At 37.5% G+C, this 17,032-nt stretch overlaps 1 protein-coding gene across 1 annotated transcript in view; it reads left to right on the plus strand.

Annotated features, from left to right (window-relative positions):
• LOC138755379 (transient receptor potential cation channel subfamily A member 1-like) overlaps positions 1-16,589 on the plus strand; it is an 85,898-nt gene extending 69,309 nt beyond the window's left edge. The window contains exons 22-26 of the mRNA XM_069921238.1: positions 5,174-5,356; positions 8,449-8,517; positions 8,621-8,731; positions 14,201-14,313; positions 14,397-16,589. Coding sequence (XP_069777339.1) covers positions 5,174-5,356; positions 8,449-8,517; positions 8,621-8,731; positions 14,201-14,313; positions 14,397-14,598 — 678 coding nt within the window. The 3' untranslated portion in view covers positions 14,599-16,589. The remainder of the gene's footprint in view (positions 1-5,173; positions 5,357-8,448; positions 8,518-8,620; positions 8,732-14,200; positions 14,314-14,396) is intronic.
• Positions 16,590-17,032: the final 443 nt, after the last annotated feature.

Consider the following 17,032-nt stretch of genomic DNA (forward strand, 5'->3'; position numbering starts at 1 on the left):
TTGTATTTTCTCTGTATAAGACTCTTGAATGGTCCTCACATTAGTATAATTAGTCACATACAAAGACTTCAAAACAGTCAAAACAGATCTCATTTAAAATGCCAGAGCTCTAATAAAGCCAGACAGTCCAGGGTCCGAGTGCCTTTGCTAAAACTTTGAAGAATGCCTATAGAGACTTCACAAGTAGGTGTTAATTGGACATGGTGTGGAGTAATGGATTATTGTTTTGGAAAGCAACAGATGAACAGACTCAGAAGATGGGGTCTGGTGCCGCAGTCTGCGTGCAGTTTGCTGTTCTGCCATGTGGTTTTGCAAGCAGAGAAAGTCAAATAGGCTTTTCTCTGTGTGAGAGAGAGAGAGAGAGAGAGAGAGAGAGAGAGAGAGAGAGAATTCATATCCACAAGCTGGAAAGCTTGTGGAAAAAAAAACATTTTGAAGACGGGTTGTGAGTTCTTAGTTCAGCCTGGTCAAAGCCCTTGTGGTCAATACAAGAGGAAATGGCTGGCTGTATAATGTTTCACTTGAAATAAGAGAAACAAAAAGGAACTCTGTGGTGACCTGAAAGAAAACCCTGATTTCTTCGGCAAGACACTGAAGTGGCTGATCGGAAGGAATCAGTTGTGGGTGTCCAGTGTACAACAAATCTCTCTCTGAAAACCAACTAGATCCTTCTAGAGTGGTAACCATTTAGCTTTCAAGCACCAAAGCCTGGTGGAGATTCATAAATGTTAAATTCTGTGCACAGTATAAGAATTGCCTGATACTGATGAACTTGGAGGAGTGAGAAGTGAGATTGGACTTTGAATTAAAGAACTTTTCTGAACTTAAATACACGTGTATCTATGTATAACTATGTGAACACACATGTACACATGTGCTTAGAATTAGAAAGGGGTTAAGTTAGGTTAAGTAAAGTTAAAAGCAATAAGTTAGATTTTGATCCTGTTTTCATGTTTAAAGATAATTAAAAGCAACTTTTGTTTAAGTAATCACTTGTCTTGGTGAAATTCTTTTGCTGCTGGGTTTAGGGGTCCTTTGGGTCCATAACAATTGACAATTCTATTCAATAGGCAAGATCCTTCTGTAATGATTATAATATTTTGGGGAATTTGGTAAAATTTAGAGTAGGTTACATACATACACATATTTTTAAAACAGATCTTATTTGAACGACTGAAGAATTCACATTGCAGGATCTCTGTTATTTCACCAGTAGGTGCTAATGGCTCATTAAATGCTTGACCATTGTCTTGCTGGAGTCAGGCTGTCTATAAGTACCTTCTGCAAAGTGCTCGCAGAAAGGTCACTCCTGGGTTTTGTTTATACTTAAGATAACAACTTGAGCAGAAGGAAGAACTCCTGTTGTTTGCTGGAGAAGGTGGGAGGTTTGCAAGTCACATGTCACATGCCTTTTCTGGAAGTTTCAATTGGAGAGAGAGAGCGAGAGAAAGAAAGAGGTCACAAGCTCTCTCAGTCAGTGTGTGTGTGACACTGAAAAGCAGTTAAACAGTCCAAGTCAGGAAGAGCTGGTTGAAACTGATGAAAAGTTTCAAGAGCAGTGGATGGCTGGAAGTGCTATCTGTCTGATGTTTTTCTTGGAATAAGAGGAACAGAAAGACCTCTGTTGTAATCTGAAAGAAAGAGGTTACCATCTGGAAAACTCTGATGGGGCAAGTTTCATCAGCGAGACATTGAGGTGACTAATGGTGGTACCTCTGTGGAAATCCTGGAACAACAAATCTCTCTCTGCAAACCCTACAAGAACCTTTCTGAGTGGTAAACATTTACCTTTCAAGCATCAAAGCCTGGTGAACTTTATACATGTTAAATTCCATGCACAGTACAAGAATTGACTGCATCCAGAGAACTGGGAAGAAGGAGAAGTGAGATTGAACTGTGAACCAAATAACTTTTCTTGAACTTACACACACATTGCATACATGTGCGCTTAGAATTAGAAGGGGGTTAATTTGGGTTAGTATAGAGTATAGTTAAATATAAGTATAGAGTTAAATTACAGTTTGATTCTATTTTCATGTTTAAAGTTGATTAAAAATAACTTTTGTTTTAAAAACCACTTGTCTTGGTGAATACCTATTGCTGCTAGCTTTGGGGTCCTTTGGCCTCATAACACTTCACAGCAGCCTTATTTAAAGAGAGGACTTAATTGTCATATTTCTAATATGACAATGAGTATTGTCCTTTGTGAGCAATAACTTTCCTCAAAAAAAACCGCTTATTTGTCAGTGTTGTATGCTATGGACAACTCCTGCATTATGGCTATTTGGGTGACAGATATCCACCTTTGTAGAATTCACAAATCACAGCTCAAAAATTTTAAATTAAATAAAATCTGGTCTCTGATAAAGTAACAAAATAAATTAATTAACACCATTCTTTTTTTTAACTTACATTTGTTTGTAGCAAGTACATATAATGCAGTTTCACATTGAGGAAAATTGCGATGTCGATCATTTTCTACGAATTCAACCCCCCTTCCCCCCACTCCCCAGTAATGTAGGGCTTTCCTGTAGTGATGGCTTGTGGAAACAAAACATTTTTGGAAAAAAACTAAAATACTTCAGGTTAATTTGAAATTTGTTAGCTCTTTTGAAACAATGCGGTTTAAGTGATGAACAACTCTTGTTTATCCCTGTCTCAATGCTTTATTTTTTTTTTAAATAGTTAAAATTTTTGACAATACATACAATCAATTACAAAATTAAAAATTACAAATCCAGTATTTATTCCATGATGGTATTCCCAACCCCTCAAACCCCCAAGAAGAAAGCCCAAATAAAAGAAAAGGAAAATAAATCAGAATGGATTGCTGAAAAGTGCCACACTCTCCATTGATCATAAATAAATAACATAATAACATAACATAACAATTACAGCAAGGAAACAGGCCATTAGGCCCTTCTAGTCCGCACCGATGTTCTATTTAATTTTCTCTGGAGAATATCAACGCAGGTCTTGAGGATTAGGCAGAACACAATTAAATATTTACATTTGAAAATTGTAAATATGGATGCCAAACTTGTAAAAATATGTCATACTTATTTCTTAAGTTATAGTTAATTTTCTCAAGGGGAGTAGAATTATGCATCTCGACATCCAACGTGCCACACCTAGATGAGAATCAAGCTTTCATGCAACTTCTATACATTTTCTAGCCACTGCCAGCACAATTTTAACACATTTTATTTGATATTTAGCTAGTTTCAATTTAGGTCTTATCCCTATAATGTTACCTGGTAAGAATAATTAAGGGTTTTATGGAAATTCAGTTGAATAAATATGTCACAAAATTTCTTTGGAAAGGTAAGATGTTGAGGGTCTCTATAGAAAAATCAACTTGGAAATATGAACTGGGAGGCTTACAACTCCCTAATTTTAAATGTTATTATCAAGCAGCTCAAATGAGATTTTTTTACTTTCTTTTTTGAGCAATGATATAAACTTGCATGTGTGAAAATAGAATTGGATAAAATTGAAGAGAGAATGGTAGAGGCCTTTATATATAAATGGGATATGAAATTACTAACTGGTGAGAGAGAAACCCCTTTGCTAAAATACTTAATCAATATTTGGTATAAAATAAATAGTGATATTGGAAGAAGGTGGGAGGGTTGTGTGGGACTTATCTCCCAAAACTCCTGTTAAAAGCCCAGAGTACCCCAAAACACAGCAGCAATAGATATTCACTAAGACAAATGGTTACTTAAATGAAAGTTGCTTTTGCTTTTAATTATCTTTAAACATGAAAACAGAATCACACTTTAACTTATCTCTATTGACTTACTTAACCTAACTTAACCCCCTTCTAATTCTAAGTGCACGTGTATGTAACGTGTGTAAGTTCAGAAAAGTTCTTTGGTTCACAGTCCAATCTCACTTCTCACTCCTTCAAGTTCACTGGTTGTAGGCAATTCTTATACTGTGCACAGAATTTAACATTTATAAAGTTCACCAGGCTTTGGTGCTTGAAAGGTAAATGGTTACCACTCAGGAAGTTATTTTCAGTTTTCAGAGAGAGATTCATTGTACGCTGGCACCAACAACTGATTACTTTTTTAAAAAATCAGCCACTTCAGTGTCTTGCCAAAGAAACTTGCACCTCAGGGTTCTCCAGATAATAACCTCTTTCTTTCAGGTCACCACAGAGTGCCTTTTTGTTTCTCTTATTCCAAGTGAATAAGTCCTCTCCTCTTGCATGAACCACAAGGGCTTTGACCCGGGTGAACTAAGCACTCACAACCCATTTTTTAAAATAGGGTTTTCCACAAGCTTGCCAGGTTGTCCTGTTCCAGTCCCAGCTGCTGCATCTGACTGGTACTGAACTCTCTCTCTCTCTCTCTCTCTCTCTCTCTCTCTCTCTCTCTCTCTCTCACCCTGTTTTACTCTCTCTGTTTGCAAAATCACATGACCCTCCTAGATCAGCAAGTTCCACTCCAGACAGAAGGCAGCTTCGACAAGCTCTTTCTTCTGTTGCCTTTTTTGTAAACAACAATCCATTAGTGAAGTCTCTTGGGCACTCTCCAAAGCTTTTGTTCAGACTGTTGGCCCCAACATGTCCAACATGAGTAGCACTCCAATATTTTAAATAAGATCTGTTTTAAAGTGTTTGTATGTGACCTACACTAAAACCCCTGGCCCAATTTATCTCCCAAAAATACATCTATATTCTGTTCCACTCCCCTGACTCATAATAGGCTTATACCTTATACAAAGAGCAGTCAAATGCTTTAATTCTTGATTAAAACTTGATGTAAGTCTTGTACACTGATTTTCTTTATTTCCAAAAAAATTATTCTATTTTGTGCAGTGAGTCTAAAGTACCATTTTCTCAGTACATTCATAACTAGTCATTAATGAATTCACATATAAACATTGAAAGAATATGCATCTTCATGCAGAACAATGTCTAAATTTTTACCATTTACTGAACCATTGTTTTTAACTCCAGTTTGTCTTGTGTGTATGTGTGTGAAAGTCAGACAGATACATAGGGCATTACATTTATTAGATTTTTAGATTTTCACTGTCATTGATAGACATAAAATTTGAATATTTATATTGTATTCTTAACATAAAATAACCATCCAATTGATCTCAGCAATATAAAGAAAGTTGAGGTCAAAAATATTGATGATGCATTTTATCTTTTCAGATGGCATACAGAAATCCTCTTCTTTCTCTGATGAGGATACTTGTAATGATGTTGGGAGATATTAACTACAATGATAACTTTCTAGTTCCATTTATTGAAAACAGGATGCCCTTCCCTACCCTGACATTTGCAATGCTGACCACTTTTATGCTGTTTATACCAATCCTTCTCATGAATTTACTGGTAAGCTTAATAGGTTGATTTACTAACATTGGCATAACTATTACCACAGGTTGCTTTTCAGAGTGGTTTGAATTTGAGATGCTGCTCAAAGATATGACAAGAACTTAATTAGGCCGCATCTGTGGATAGAGCAATGTACATGACACTTCATATCAAAAATACTTTATCAGATTTGAAATGGTAACTCTGTCCCTCTTATCACAGATGGTGCTGAGAATTTTAAGCACTTCCTCTTCTGCTTTTAAATTTCAATTAAAATCTGTAGTTTTTCTTAATTTTGTTAACAACCCAGGATTGTGAGTTAGCGTGGTGATTAGCACAAAGCTGTTCCAGTGACAGTGGTCGGGACAGGTGCTCGAATTCTGCACTGTCTTTAAGGAGTTTGTACATTCTCCCCACACTTGCATCCGTTTTTCCTGATTGCTCCAGTTTCCTCCCACCCTTAGAATGTACTGGGAGGGTTGTAGGTCAATTGGGTGTAATTGGGCAGCATGGGCTCATGGGCCTGAAGGGCCTGTTACATGCTGTATGTCTAAATAAAATTTATAACCCTGTTTTGTTCATTTAAATGAAAAGTACACTCAGGGTGTCCGTGGCATCCACATTAATATCCAGGAAATTTATTCATTTCTTTTCCTGGAAATTACCACCATTTATACTATGTTTCTGAGAAATAGACCATTGAAATGATAGTTGAGTGCAGCTCAACTAACATGAAAGTAATAACAGAAATATAGAAGTAGAGCGAGGAAGCAAACAAGAGTTGCCTGGTTCATAAGCAAAATAGTGGAACACTGAAATAAAAATATCAAATGTTTGAAGTACTCAGGAAGTCAGCCAACATCTGGGGGGAGAGTGAGAGAGAGAAAGCAAATAATATTTTTTTCAGATTGACAAACTTCTATCAGAACATCAAGAGCACTGACTGGACCCTATGTAAACATGCATATTGGCTAATGATATAATCTTTTTCTAATTGCTCTGTTTCAAATAATATTGGCACAGGGGAGAAATTATAGCTTACATATCATACCATGAGTTAGGAACAGAAATTCCAACTCGAATTCTAAGTTTTCAATAGCTTTTTGGAACTTTCTTGTGGACGAAAAGTAAGGCAGTGTTCATTGATTATTCAGGAATCTGATGGCAGTGGGGAAGAAGCTGCCCTTGTGCCACTGAGTGCTCATCTTTAGGCTCCTGTACCTTTTTCCTGATGGTAGCAGTGTGAAGAGGCCATGGCCTGGGTGGTGGGGGTCTTTGAAGATAGAGGCTGCTTTTTTTAAGACCTTGCTTCATGCAGATGTCCTCGATGGAGTGAAATCTGATGCCTGTGATGTCGCAGGCCAAGTTAACAACCCTCTGTTGTTTATTCTTGTCCTGAGAATTGGCAACTCCATGCCAGGCAGTGATCCAACCAGCCAGAATGCTCTCCACCTGTAGAGTTTTACAAGAGTCTTCAATGACATACCAAATCACCTCAGACACCTCACAAAATATAGCCGCTGGCAAACCTTCTTTGTGGTTACATCAACACGGAGGCTCCAGTTAGATATAGATTAGTACAATATAATTTTTTACAACAGTTATATCTTACCCCACAGAATTAACAGGCTGAAATCAGATTGATCAGATGAATGTTTTATGTGTGATCAAGAGTTAAGTACTCTTTTGCACTCCACTTGGTCATGTTCTAAATTAAAACCATTCTGGAAGGAATTGGGAGCATTTTTAGAGCAGGTTATGTAAGTTAAATTCCCTCAAGATCCTATGCTTTTCTTATTAGGTAATATATCAGGAATAAGACCAAAAATGAAATTTAATTTGTTTCAAAAAGAATTTGTGAAAATTGCATTAGCAGTTGCAAGAAAATGCACAGCAGTGACATGGATAGAAGGCATGCTGAAATTTGTAGTTCTACACTTCTCTATATAATTTAAGAAATCTTCTTGAAGATTTGGTGCTCTTATTTACAAATTGTAGGTATTAATTTATGAAGGACATCTCCAAGACCTCTGAGAACCTTGGAGTTAATTAATTAATTGATGTATGATTTGTCAAAGTCTAGGTTCATTGAAATTATGGGAATTTTAAGAACCAGGCGTATTCTTATCTTTATTTCTAACTTTTTTTCTTTACTTTTCTATCTTTTACTTTTTAGTTAATTCTCTCTGGGAAGGTCATGGGAGGGCTATAGGGGGTTTAAAATAAAAACATGTATTTTAGTTATCTGGTATACAATTGATATGTTATACTTGGATTAATGCATGTGGAATTTAAATAAAATATTGATTAAAAAACATGGAGGCTCCAGGACAGATCCTTGGAGATGTTGACACCCAGGAATTTGAAGTTCTTGACCCTCTCCACTACTGAGACTTCGAAGAGGACTGGGCCGTGTTCCCCTGACTTCCTCCTGAAGTCCACAATCATCTCCTAGGTTTTGCTTATGTTGAGCACACACAAGGTTGTTGTCATTATATCATTCAACGAGCTGATCTATCACCCTCCTGTAGGCTTCCTCATTGCCGTTTGTGATTCTGCCGACAACTGTGGTGTCATCGGCAACCTGTAGATAGTATTGCAATCGTGCCAGGCCACACAGTCAGAGGTTTATAATGAGTAGGCACGCATTGTTGGGGTGTGACTGTGTTGATAATCAGTGAGGAGGAGACGTTGTTTCCAATTCGTACTGATTGTGGTCTTCCAATGAGAAAGTCATCCAGTTGCAGAGGGAGATACAGAGGCCTCGAGTTTGTAGCTTTTTGACCAGCACTGAGGGAGTAATGGTATTGAATGCCTAGCTGAAGTCGATGAAGTGCAGCCGTATGTATGAAATAGTTTTCAATGAATTCCATATCTCAGCAAAGAATGCAGATGTTGAACAGCAGTCTGCAAATTGTAAGCATAATCCCTGTACATGTGAATGGAGACATTTTTAAGCCAGGGAAAAAGTGAAATTGTAATTTTATTTGAACAGTACTGGGAGGGTTGATTATAGCTTGTGTTTGACAGACACACTTCAATAGCAGCATCTGTTCTTTTGACTTTATTGGTGAACACACTTTCTAACATGTCTATTGTTTTCAATGTAGATTGGATTGGCTGTGGGAGACATCGCTGAAGTTCAGAGAACGGCATCCTTGAAAAGAATGGCGATGCAGGTTCGTCTTCATAATTTAGTGAAGATGTTCAAACTTATTGCAAAGAGAAGAAATGCAATATTATTACGAAAACATTCCCAATTTATCAATCCTATTCCTACAGATATTTCTTCATACCAATTTAGAGAAGAAGCTTCCCAATTGGTTCCTTAAGAAAGTTGATGAGGAGAAAATAACAGTATATCCTAACAGGCGGAAATCCGGTATGATAAATGTAAGTAAATAACTGATGGGTACGAAGTTGATGGCACTGTACTCAGCAAGTGGAATAAATGAGGGATTCAGATTAGATGGTTTCTGTTTTTGAAAATGCAATAATTTTATTCGTCATTGTGTATCCTTATTGATGGTAATCTGGAGGAATGAATTTCTCAACCATTTAGAAATCTCATTCAACATTCCTGCCACTGAATTCTTATCTCTTTGAACATCCTAGGAAAGAAAACCAAGCAGATACTGTAAGATACAAAAAGATACTGTATTTTATTTTTCTCCTGGCAGTAAAAGATCTAAATAACAAGCTGATATTATGTTAGATACAATTATTTACATTTTAGCAGTTATTATCATGAAAATCCTGTTAATGATGCAGCAGTAGGTTACATATATCTAGAATGTTTTCACATTGTCAAGGCTATCTATGACCTAAACACACAAGGCCACGCTCATTTTTGGCAGAGGTAATTGGTGCACTTGTGTAGACATTATGATTCTGTCCTTGACGTGAGTACCTTGTCTCAATTCTACAGCGACCTATCCTATTGAGCCTTGCTGCTGCCCAAAAAAGATTTGAAAAGGACAGGTGAGAGTGTGGTATCAAAATGAGGATGGCTGCATGCAGGTGAAGAACTGTGCATTCTATTCTCATTATTGTTGATTGCATCTCTCGCACAGAATTTTTAAATTCATTGAAAGCACCATCATTGTTGGGCTGAATAACAGGTAATTATTCAGAAAATGGGATGAAGAGCGAGAATCTGGTTGTGTGGCGCCAAAACAATCTTCCTCTCAATGTCAGAAACACCAAGGAATTTAATATGAACTACAGGTAGGGAGGACAAGGAACCATACACCTGTCTTAATCTGCAGGACAGCAGGGGAGAGGGTTAGCATCTCCAAGTTCCTGGGCATTCACATCCTGGGTTCCAGCACATTGAGTAAGCCTCTATTTTCTAAGGAGTTTGATTAGATTGGATACTCCATCGAACTTCTGCAGGCGTACTGAATACTAACTGGTTGCATTGTCACTTGGTTTGGAAACTCAGTAGTTCAAGAAGCCTGCAAAATATGGTAGACGTAGCCAAATCTCCATCAGATACACTGACCTCCTGTCTGTAGAAGACATTTATTTGAGGGAAGAAGTGAGCCAACATCATAAAAGACCCCTATCACACTGGCCATGGTCTCTTCTTGCTACTACCCACCCTCAGTCAGAAGATACAGATGCCTGATGTCCATCACTTCAGGTACAAGAACGATTTCTTTCAAGAAGTTATCAGGCTCTTGAACCTCCCTGTATCATCTTAAACACAAGACTACTGCAAGACCACCAAAGATCTGTTCATACTACTGACAGAACACATGGTTTGCACTGTTGGTCAACAAACTGAATATTTATTATTTATTTTGGAACATAGAAATCTATATCACAGTGCAAGCCCTTTGACCCACAGTGTTGTGCTGCCTTAATAACTTATTGTAACAACTATCCAGAATTTCCCTACTGCATAACCATTCAGGTACATGTCCCATGTACTTATCTAATATTCTCTTAAAAGATTCTATTGTACCTGCCTCTACCACCATTACTGCAGCTCATTCCATGCACCCACCACTCTATGTGTGATAAACATATGTCATACATTTCCCCTGAACTTGCTGCCAAGCACCTTAAAACTGTGTCCCATCTTTGTAACCATTTGAGGCCTGGGAAAAGCCCTCTGGCCATCCACTTGATCAATGCCTCTCATCATCTTATATATCTCTATCGCTGCATAGAGAAAAGACCAAGTTCACTCAACCTATCCTCATTAGGCATGCTCTCCGATCCAGACAGCATCACTGTAAATCTTTCTAGCATCCACATCCTTCCTGTAGTAAGGTGACCAGAACAGAATACAATATTCCATCGTCTTGTATAACTGCAACTTTATGTCACAGCTCTTGAACTCACAGTTAATGAAGGCCAACGCACCTTATGTCTTCTTAACAGCACGATCAACCTGTGCAGCAGCTTTGAGTGTCATATAGACATGTTCCAACAATTATCTTAATTCCTTCTACATGACCCCAAGATCTTCAAGTCCATCCACACTGCTCAGAGTTCTCCCATTAACATTGTATGCCACCTTCAAATTTGATCTATCGAAATAAACAGCTTTATACATTTCTGCATTAAACTCCATCTGCCACTTCTCAGTCCAGCTCTGCATCCTATCGATATCCCCCTGTAACCTCTGGCAACCCTTAAGACAATAAACAACACTACCAACCTTTGTGTTATCTGCAAAATCACTAACCCACTCTTCCACTTCCTCCAGGTCATTTATAAAAATTAGATAAAGGAGGTGTCCCAGAATAACCACTGTTCAACACCACAGATCACTTAATCTCCATGCAGAATACCAATCATCTACATCCACCCTCTACCTTCTCTGACAAGCCAATTTTGTATTTTCTTTTCTCTACATATTGTTTATATTATCTTTTTTTTTCTTTGTGTATCTTAATTATACTTAATTTGTGTTTGTGGTTTATGTGATTGGGAAGCTTCAGCAAGTAACATTTTCATTGTATTTACATTGTACTTGCACGTTTGACTATAAACTAAACCAATTACTGACATTTGTTTTGCAGCACTGTGAAATGAATTTTTTTTATATGAATCTTTTAAAGCTTTTCTTTTCTCTCTTGGATCACAATAGGATGAATACTAAATAAATTGTGTTAATTTCATTGAAAATCATTAACATTTAGCATAATATTTAAATTAGTAGTATTGTCATTTTGCACCTCCCGACCACCACCTGAGCCACACTAAGCCAGCGGAGCTTTTCTTTCCTGAGGTCTCCCAGCGCTCAGCAATGCTGGGTAAGTGATAAATCTCGATATGGCCATCTGAGATTGTCCCATTGACATACAGATTGGGGTTAATACCTCACTCTCAACAGGATGACAAGGGACTTGTGAACATGAGATGCCAGTTCGGTTAGTGACTCTATTGATCTGGCCCCTTACCACTTGAAAACATTAGTGCCAGCATTAACTGCAGAAACCACAAACTGGCAGGTTGGATGTTCTGGCCTGAAATATTAATGAGCAGTGATTGAACATCTTGTAAATGCTCCGCTGATCAGAGAGAAGCAGCATCAATTTGTCATATGGAGGTTATACTCAGCAAATCTTTGAATGTTTTAACCCATTACAAAGAAGTGGCCAGGGGAAAGCTTATGAATTTTTTTTTTATATAAGAAATCCAGAAGACATTTGATACATATCCTCAGATTTGTTTCAAATGAAATCTCACAGAATCTCTTTTTCTTTCAGGTCTCTCTTTTTAAAACATTTTTAGTCTAACCTTTGGGATAACTATCCTATTATCCAACAAATTCAACTTAAAATCAAATTATATCACCATAAAGCACTTTGAGGCATTTAGTGAAGTTAGAGGCACTACAGGTAGTCCTCGACTTCCGACTTACATGAGTTACATCCACCCACACATTTGACCAAAATTTTAAAAAATCTGTACAAGTTCATATTTTGTATTAAAAATATTGTATACAAAGGTCCCCACTCCTGGCAGCAGCCTTAAGTCCCCATTCCCTCTGGCAGCCCAAGATCCCCATCCCTGTTCCCTGACTTATAACCAAACATGAGTTACAACCAATCCTTCCATCCCCATTACGGTCGTAAGTTGGGGACTACCCGGACATACATGTGTTATTATTGTTGTTGCATAACTTTATTACTTGAGAGCAGAGATGAAATTGGTACAAAATCTGCTGCCAAATCAGAATGGGTTGTCAGCACTCATATCTATTTCTATTTTATTTCTATATGAAGACACTGCAAGAATTCCAACTTCACAGATGCAGAGATTGATGCATCTAGAATGAAATAAATTGAAGTTCAAGGTTTCCTTTATTTGTCATTTTAAAACCACAGTTAAAAAATGAGCCAATGTTCCTCCAAAAACCATGGAGCTACATCTAATGATCCAAAATGATACAAAACAACATCAGACAACACAAGATAACTCTAGATAGCACTATTTCTATGCAAGACAAAGTTACATAAAATAAATAAAAACACAGTGCAACAATACAGTAATTGACAAAAAAAAACTAGACCACAGGCAATATAATAGACTCTAGATATTAAAAATCTGTAAGCTTTGGTAAAAAAACCACCAGCGGGACCGAAGAGGCCACTGTGGGATGTTGCCACACTGCCATCTTGGACCAGGCTTGCAGGAATTCTACTAGATTCTAGATCAGTGGTTCTCAATCTTTTTCTTTCCACTGACATACCACTTTAAATATTCCCTATGCCATAGGTGCTCTGTGATTCATAAAGAATTGCTTAAGGTGGTATGTGGGTGGAAAGAAAAAGGTTGAAAACCACTGTTTTAATCATACCTAATTAACTCGTTATGTGCACGGTTTCATAACTCCAAAGGAAATGGGCCAATGACAATTTTTCTCAAGCAAACTATTTCGGTAACAATTGGGTCTAGTGCAGTGATTCTCAACCTTCCCTTCCCACTCACATACCACCTTAATCAATCCCTTATGAATCACAGAGCACTGATGGCATAGGGATTACTTAAAGTGGTACATGAGTGGAAAGAAAAACATTGAGAATCACTGCTCTAGATTGTAAATGTCTGATAGCTAAAATGAAGAAACCGTTGCAGAGTTCACAATCTATAGGAACCTGAAAGCCTCGACACCATCTGCCACAGGGCTCCATGATCCAAGAGAGGGCAACCTCCAGGACCCCTGAACCAGGCACATGACACCGCCACTCCAGACACCACGGCAGACCTTCTGCAGAAGGCGCCATGAAGTCCCTGCTTCAGCTATTGGCAACAAGATTGGAGGCACAGTCCCCACATCAGAGGTTCGGTCCCCACAGCAAAGGCTTGGTCTTCACAGCTCAACTTTGCAGCATCTTCTTGAAGGTTTGTTGTTATTTGGCGAATTCCATATTGAAGCAATTGTCGCACGGCCTCTACTGTCCATCTCTTGCCAATTAAAAATTGTGCACATTGCCTTACTTAAAGAGTTACAGTAACACCAGGTCCAGAGAGGCCACTGCGGGCTGCTGGTGCACTGCCATCATGGACATCCCTACTTCTTCTGTATACATTTATAGAGGAGTTTCCCGACACTCTCAACAATTGTATATTATTGCCCTCCCATCATATGAAATGCAGGTGTTAAACATTTTTGTCCATTGCAATCGAATTAAATAAAACATTCACAGAACTATTAGTTCAAATCATGACATATCATGTTCCTCAGATAAAAGCACTATTATAAATATTATATTTTATGGTTCATCGAGCAGAAATCTTAATGACTCACTGATCAATTCGGTGTGCAGCTTGGACAACCATGCAGTTCGTGAAACAACAAGTGAAAGAAAATCCATTAGTCAAGCTTTTTTTTTATTGCAGACTTTTCTCCAGAGTTTTTATGAATCTAAATACTTTGAAACATGCTCTGAAATGAACAATCAGGCACTTGATGTGAAAAAGATTGAGTTACAATTGGAGAAACAAAAGTACAGGTAAAATAAATTAAAATAATTCTGATTTTGTTCCTTTGGATGATCTTGCACTGCTTATTCCCATCAACTCATTAAATCTGCAGATTGAAGGACATTTCAACAGGAATGCAGAAGCATCATGATTTGCTTAAACTTATCGCTCAGAAACTTGAAATTCCTTCTGAGATAGAAGAATGGGACCAAGATGAATATTCTCTCTACACAAAAGCCAAAAGACAACATTTCAAGAAGACTGGAAGCAAGTTGGATCTTCAAATGAAAAGCATGCAGTGCAAACAGAAATAGTTACCCCTTTATTCCATCACTCTCTGTAATGAATTTGAATATAAAACACTATAGGCTGGTGATTGTCATATATTTTCCCTTTGAAAATAATCTTGCTTGAGAGAAGCTGTAAGAATCTTTATTAATGCTAAGATGGCGCCAAAATGAACCTCATCATACAATGTGACTCCGTATATATGATGTCAGGCGCGTTCTCATACCACTGATATAATTATACTTTGTTTGAAAGAGATCAGCAATATTTCTGCCTACAGTTCAATTTACATTTAACTGCTTAGTAGACATATCTATCAGGAGTAACAATCAAAGAAGGAGAACTGTAACAGCATGGGAAGTAACAATATATTTAATGCATATTTAATATTAAATATATGCATTATTCTTTAACTGTTGTAATGCATGGCTGTGTCAGAGTAGATAGATATGTTTTAAGGAGATAAATTGGGAAAGGTTTGTTAGAATAGGTTATATACAAACACTTTAAAACAAATCTTATTTGAAATACTGGAGCTCTACTAATGCTAGACATATCGGCTCCACGGCTTTTGCAAGCGCTTTAGAGAGTGCCCAAGAGACTTCACTAATGGATTGTTGTTTATAAAAAGGCAACAGATAAAAGAGCTTGTCGGAGTCACTTCTGACTGGAGTTGTTCTAGGAGGGTCATGTGGTTTGGCAAGCAGAGAGAGTCAAACTGGCTTTTTCCTCAGTGTGTGAGAGAGAGACACACAGAGATCAGTTCTGCAATGTTACAGCCAGGAACAGCAGCTGGGACTGGAACAGGACAAGCTGGCAAGCTTGTGGAAATGCCCATTTGGAAGCCGGGTTTGTAAGTGCTTTGTTCAGCCTGGTCAAAGCCCTTGTGGTTCATGCGAGGAAAAGACTAATGTTTCACTTGAAAATAAGAAAAGCAAAAAGGCACTCTGTGGTGACCTGAAAGAAAGGGGTTATCATCTGGAGAACCCTGAGGGGGCAGGCTTTGTCAGCAAGACACTGGAGTGGCTGATTAAAAGGGAATCAGTTGTGGATGTCCTGGAACAACAAATCTCTCTCTGAAAACTGACAAGATCCTTCCTGAGCGGTAACCATTTACTTTTCAAGCACCAAACCCTGGTGAACTTGATAAATGTTAAATTCTGTGCACAGTATAAGAATTGCCTGCAACGAGTGAACTTGGAGGAATGAGAAGTGAGATTGGACAGTGAACCAAAGTACTTTTCTGAACTTACACACACATTACATACATGTGCGCTTAGAATTAGAAGGGGGTTAAGTTAGGTTAAGTAAGTCAATAGTGATAAGTTAAAGTTTGATTCTATTTTCATGTTTAAAGATAATTAAAAGCAACTTATGTTTAAGTAACCATTTGTCTTGGTGAATATCTATTGCTGCTGGGTTTTGGGGTCCTCTGGGCTTGTAACATGACCAGTAGTTTATAAATCTGCATGGCATTGGAGCAGTTGGATTCAGGGAATATATCTGTCAAAATAACAAGGTTATCCAAAATTAACAATTAAAAGCAAACAATTGCTTTAACAACATTAGAAGTTAATCCATTCTGAATATGGATATTATATGTGCCCTGTATTAATTATAATTTGGCCTTTCTCTCCTGTAATAACTGATGTCTAGAAGATATTTAAAGAAAATAAATATGTTGGAGAGGGTGGGCTTTCCATCAATGACATTAACTATAGCTTTTCAGAAAGCAGTTTATAACCTTGGAAAAACATCAGCAACTGAAATTCATTCCTGGAGTATTGAAATCTTGGAATCATTATGGAAAAGGACAATGTGACTGGAAGTGTGGCAGATCTATTAGTCAAAAGTAATGAGAAAATGTTCAGTATTTTGATCAATTCAATTGATCTGAATGTACATCTTAATGAGGTCAATAGAAAAGATAAGTTAATAGCCACTAAAAACAATCATCTTTAAAGGAGAAAATGCATTCATTACTTTAAGTGTGCTCAATAAACATTTGAATATCCTTCTTGAATGTGTTTTTGTGGCTTATTTGGTTCAGTAAGTTCTTTGATAAACTTTGGTGTTGTTATCCAACATTGAAACAGTTAATGGAATTTAGCCTGTGCCAATTAATTCACTGTTAATCTTTATGTAAGCCTTGACTGGCTTTGATTAATTTCCCTGATTCATTTACACTGTCAATAACTCTTGTAATTAATTGTATGTATTTCAATCATGTCCCCATTCCAGTGAAAACAGAACATAGTATGGAGAAGGTTGTCGGTGTGGGGTTTCCCTGGAGGCTCCGGGTTCCCCCTACTGTTCAAAACATACAGGAAGTTATCGGTCATTTAGATGTATTTGGGTGGCATGGGCTCGTGGGCCAAAAGATTTCAGATTTATTGTCAGCATACATACATGACATACAACACTGAGATTCATTTATCCTGCTAACATGGCAAAATTATC

This window comes from Narcine bancroftii, chromosome 2, assembly GCF_036971445.1.
Source record: "Narcine bancroftii isolate sNarBan1 chromosome 2, sNarBan1.hap1, whole genome shotgun sequence".
Classification (NCBI taxonomy): Eukaryota; Metazoa; Chordata; class Chondrichthyes; order Torpediniformes; family Narcinidae; genus Narcine; species Narcine bancroftii.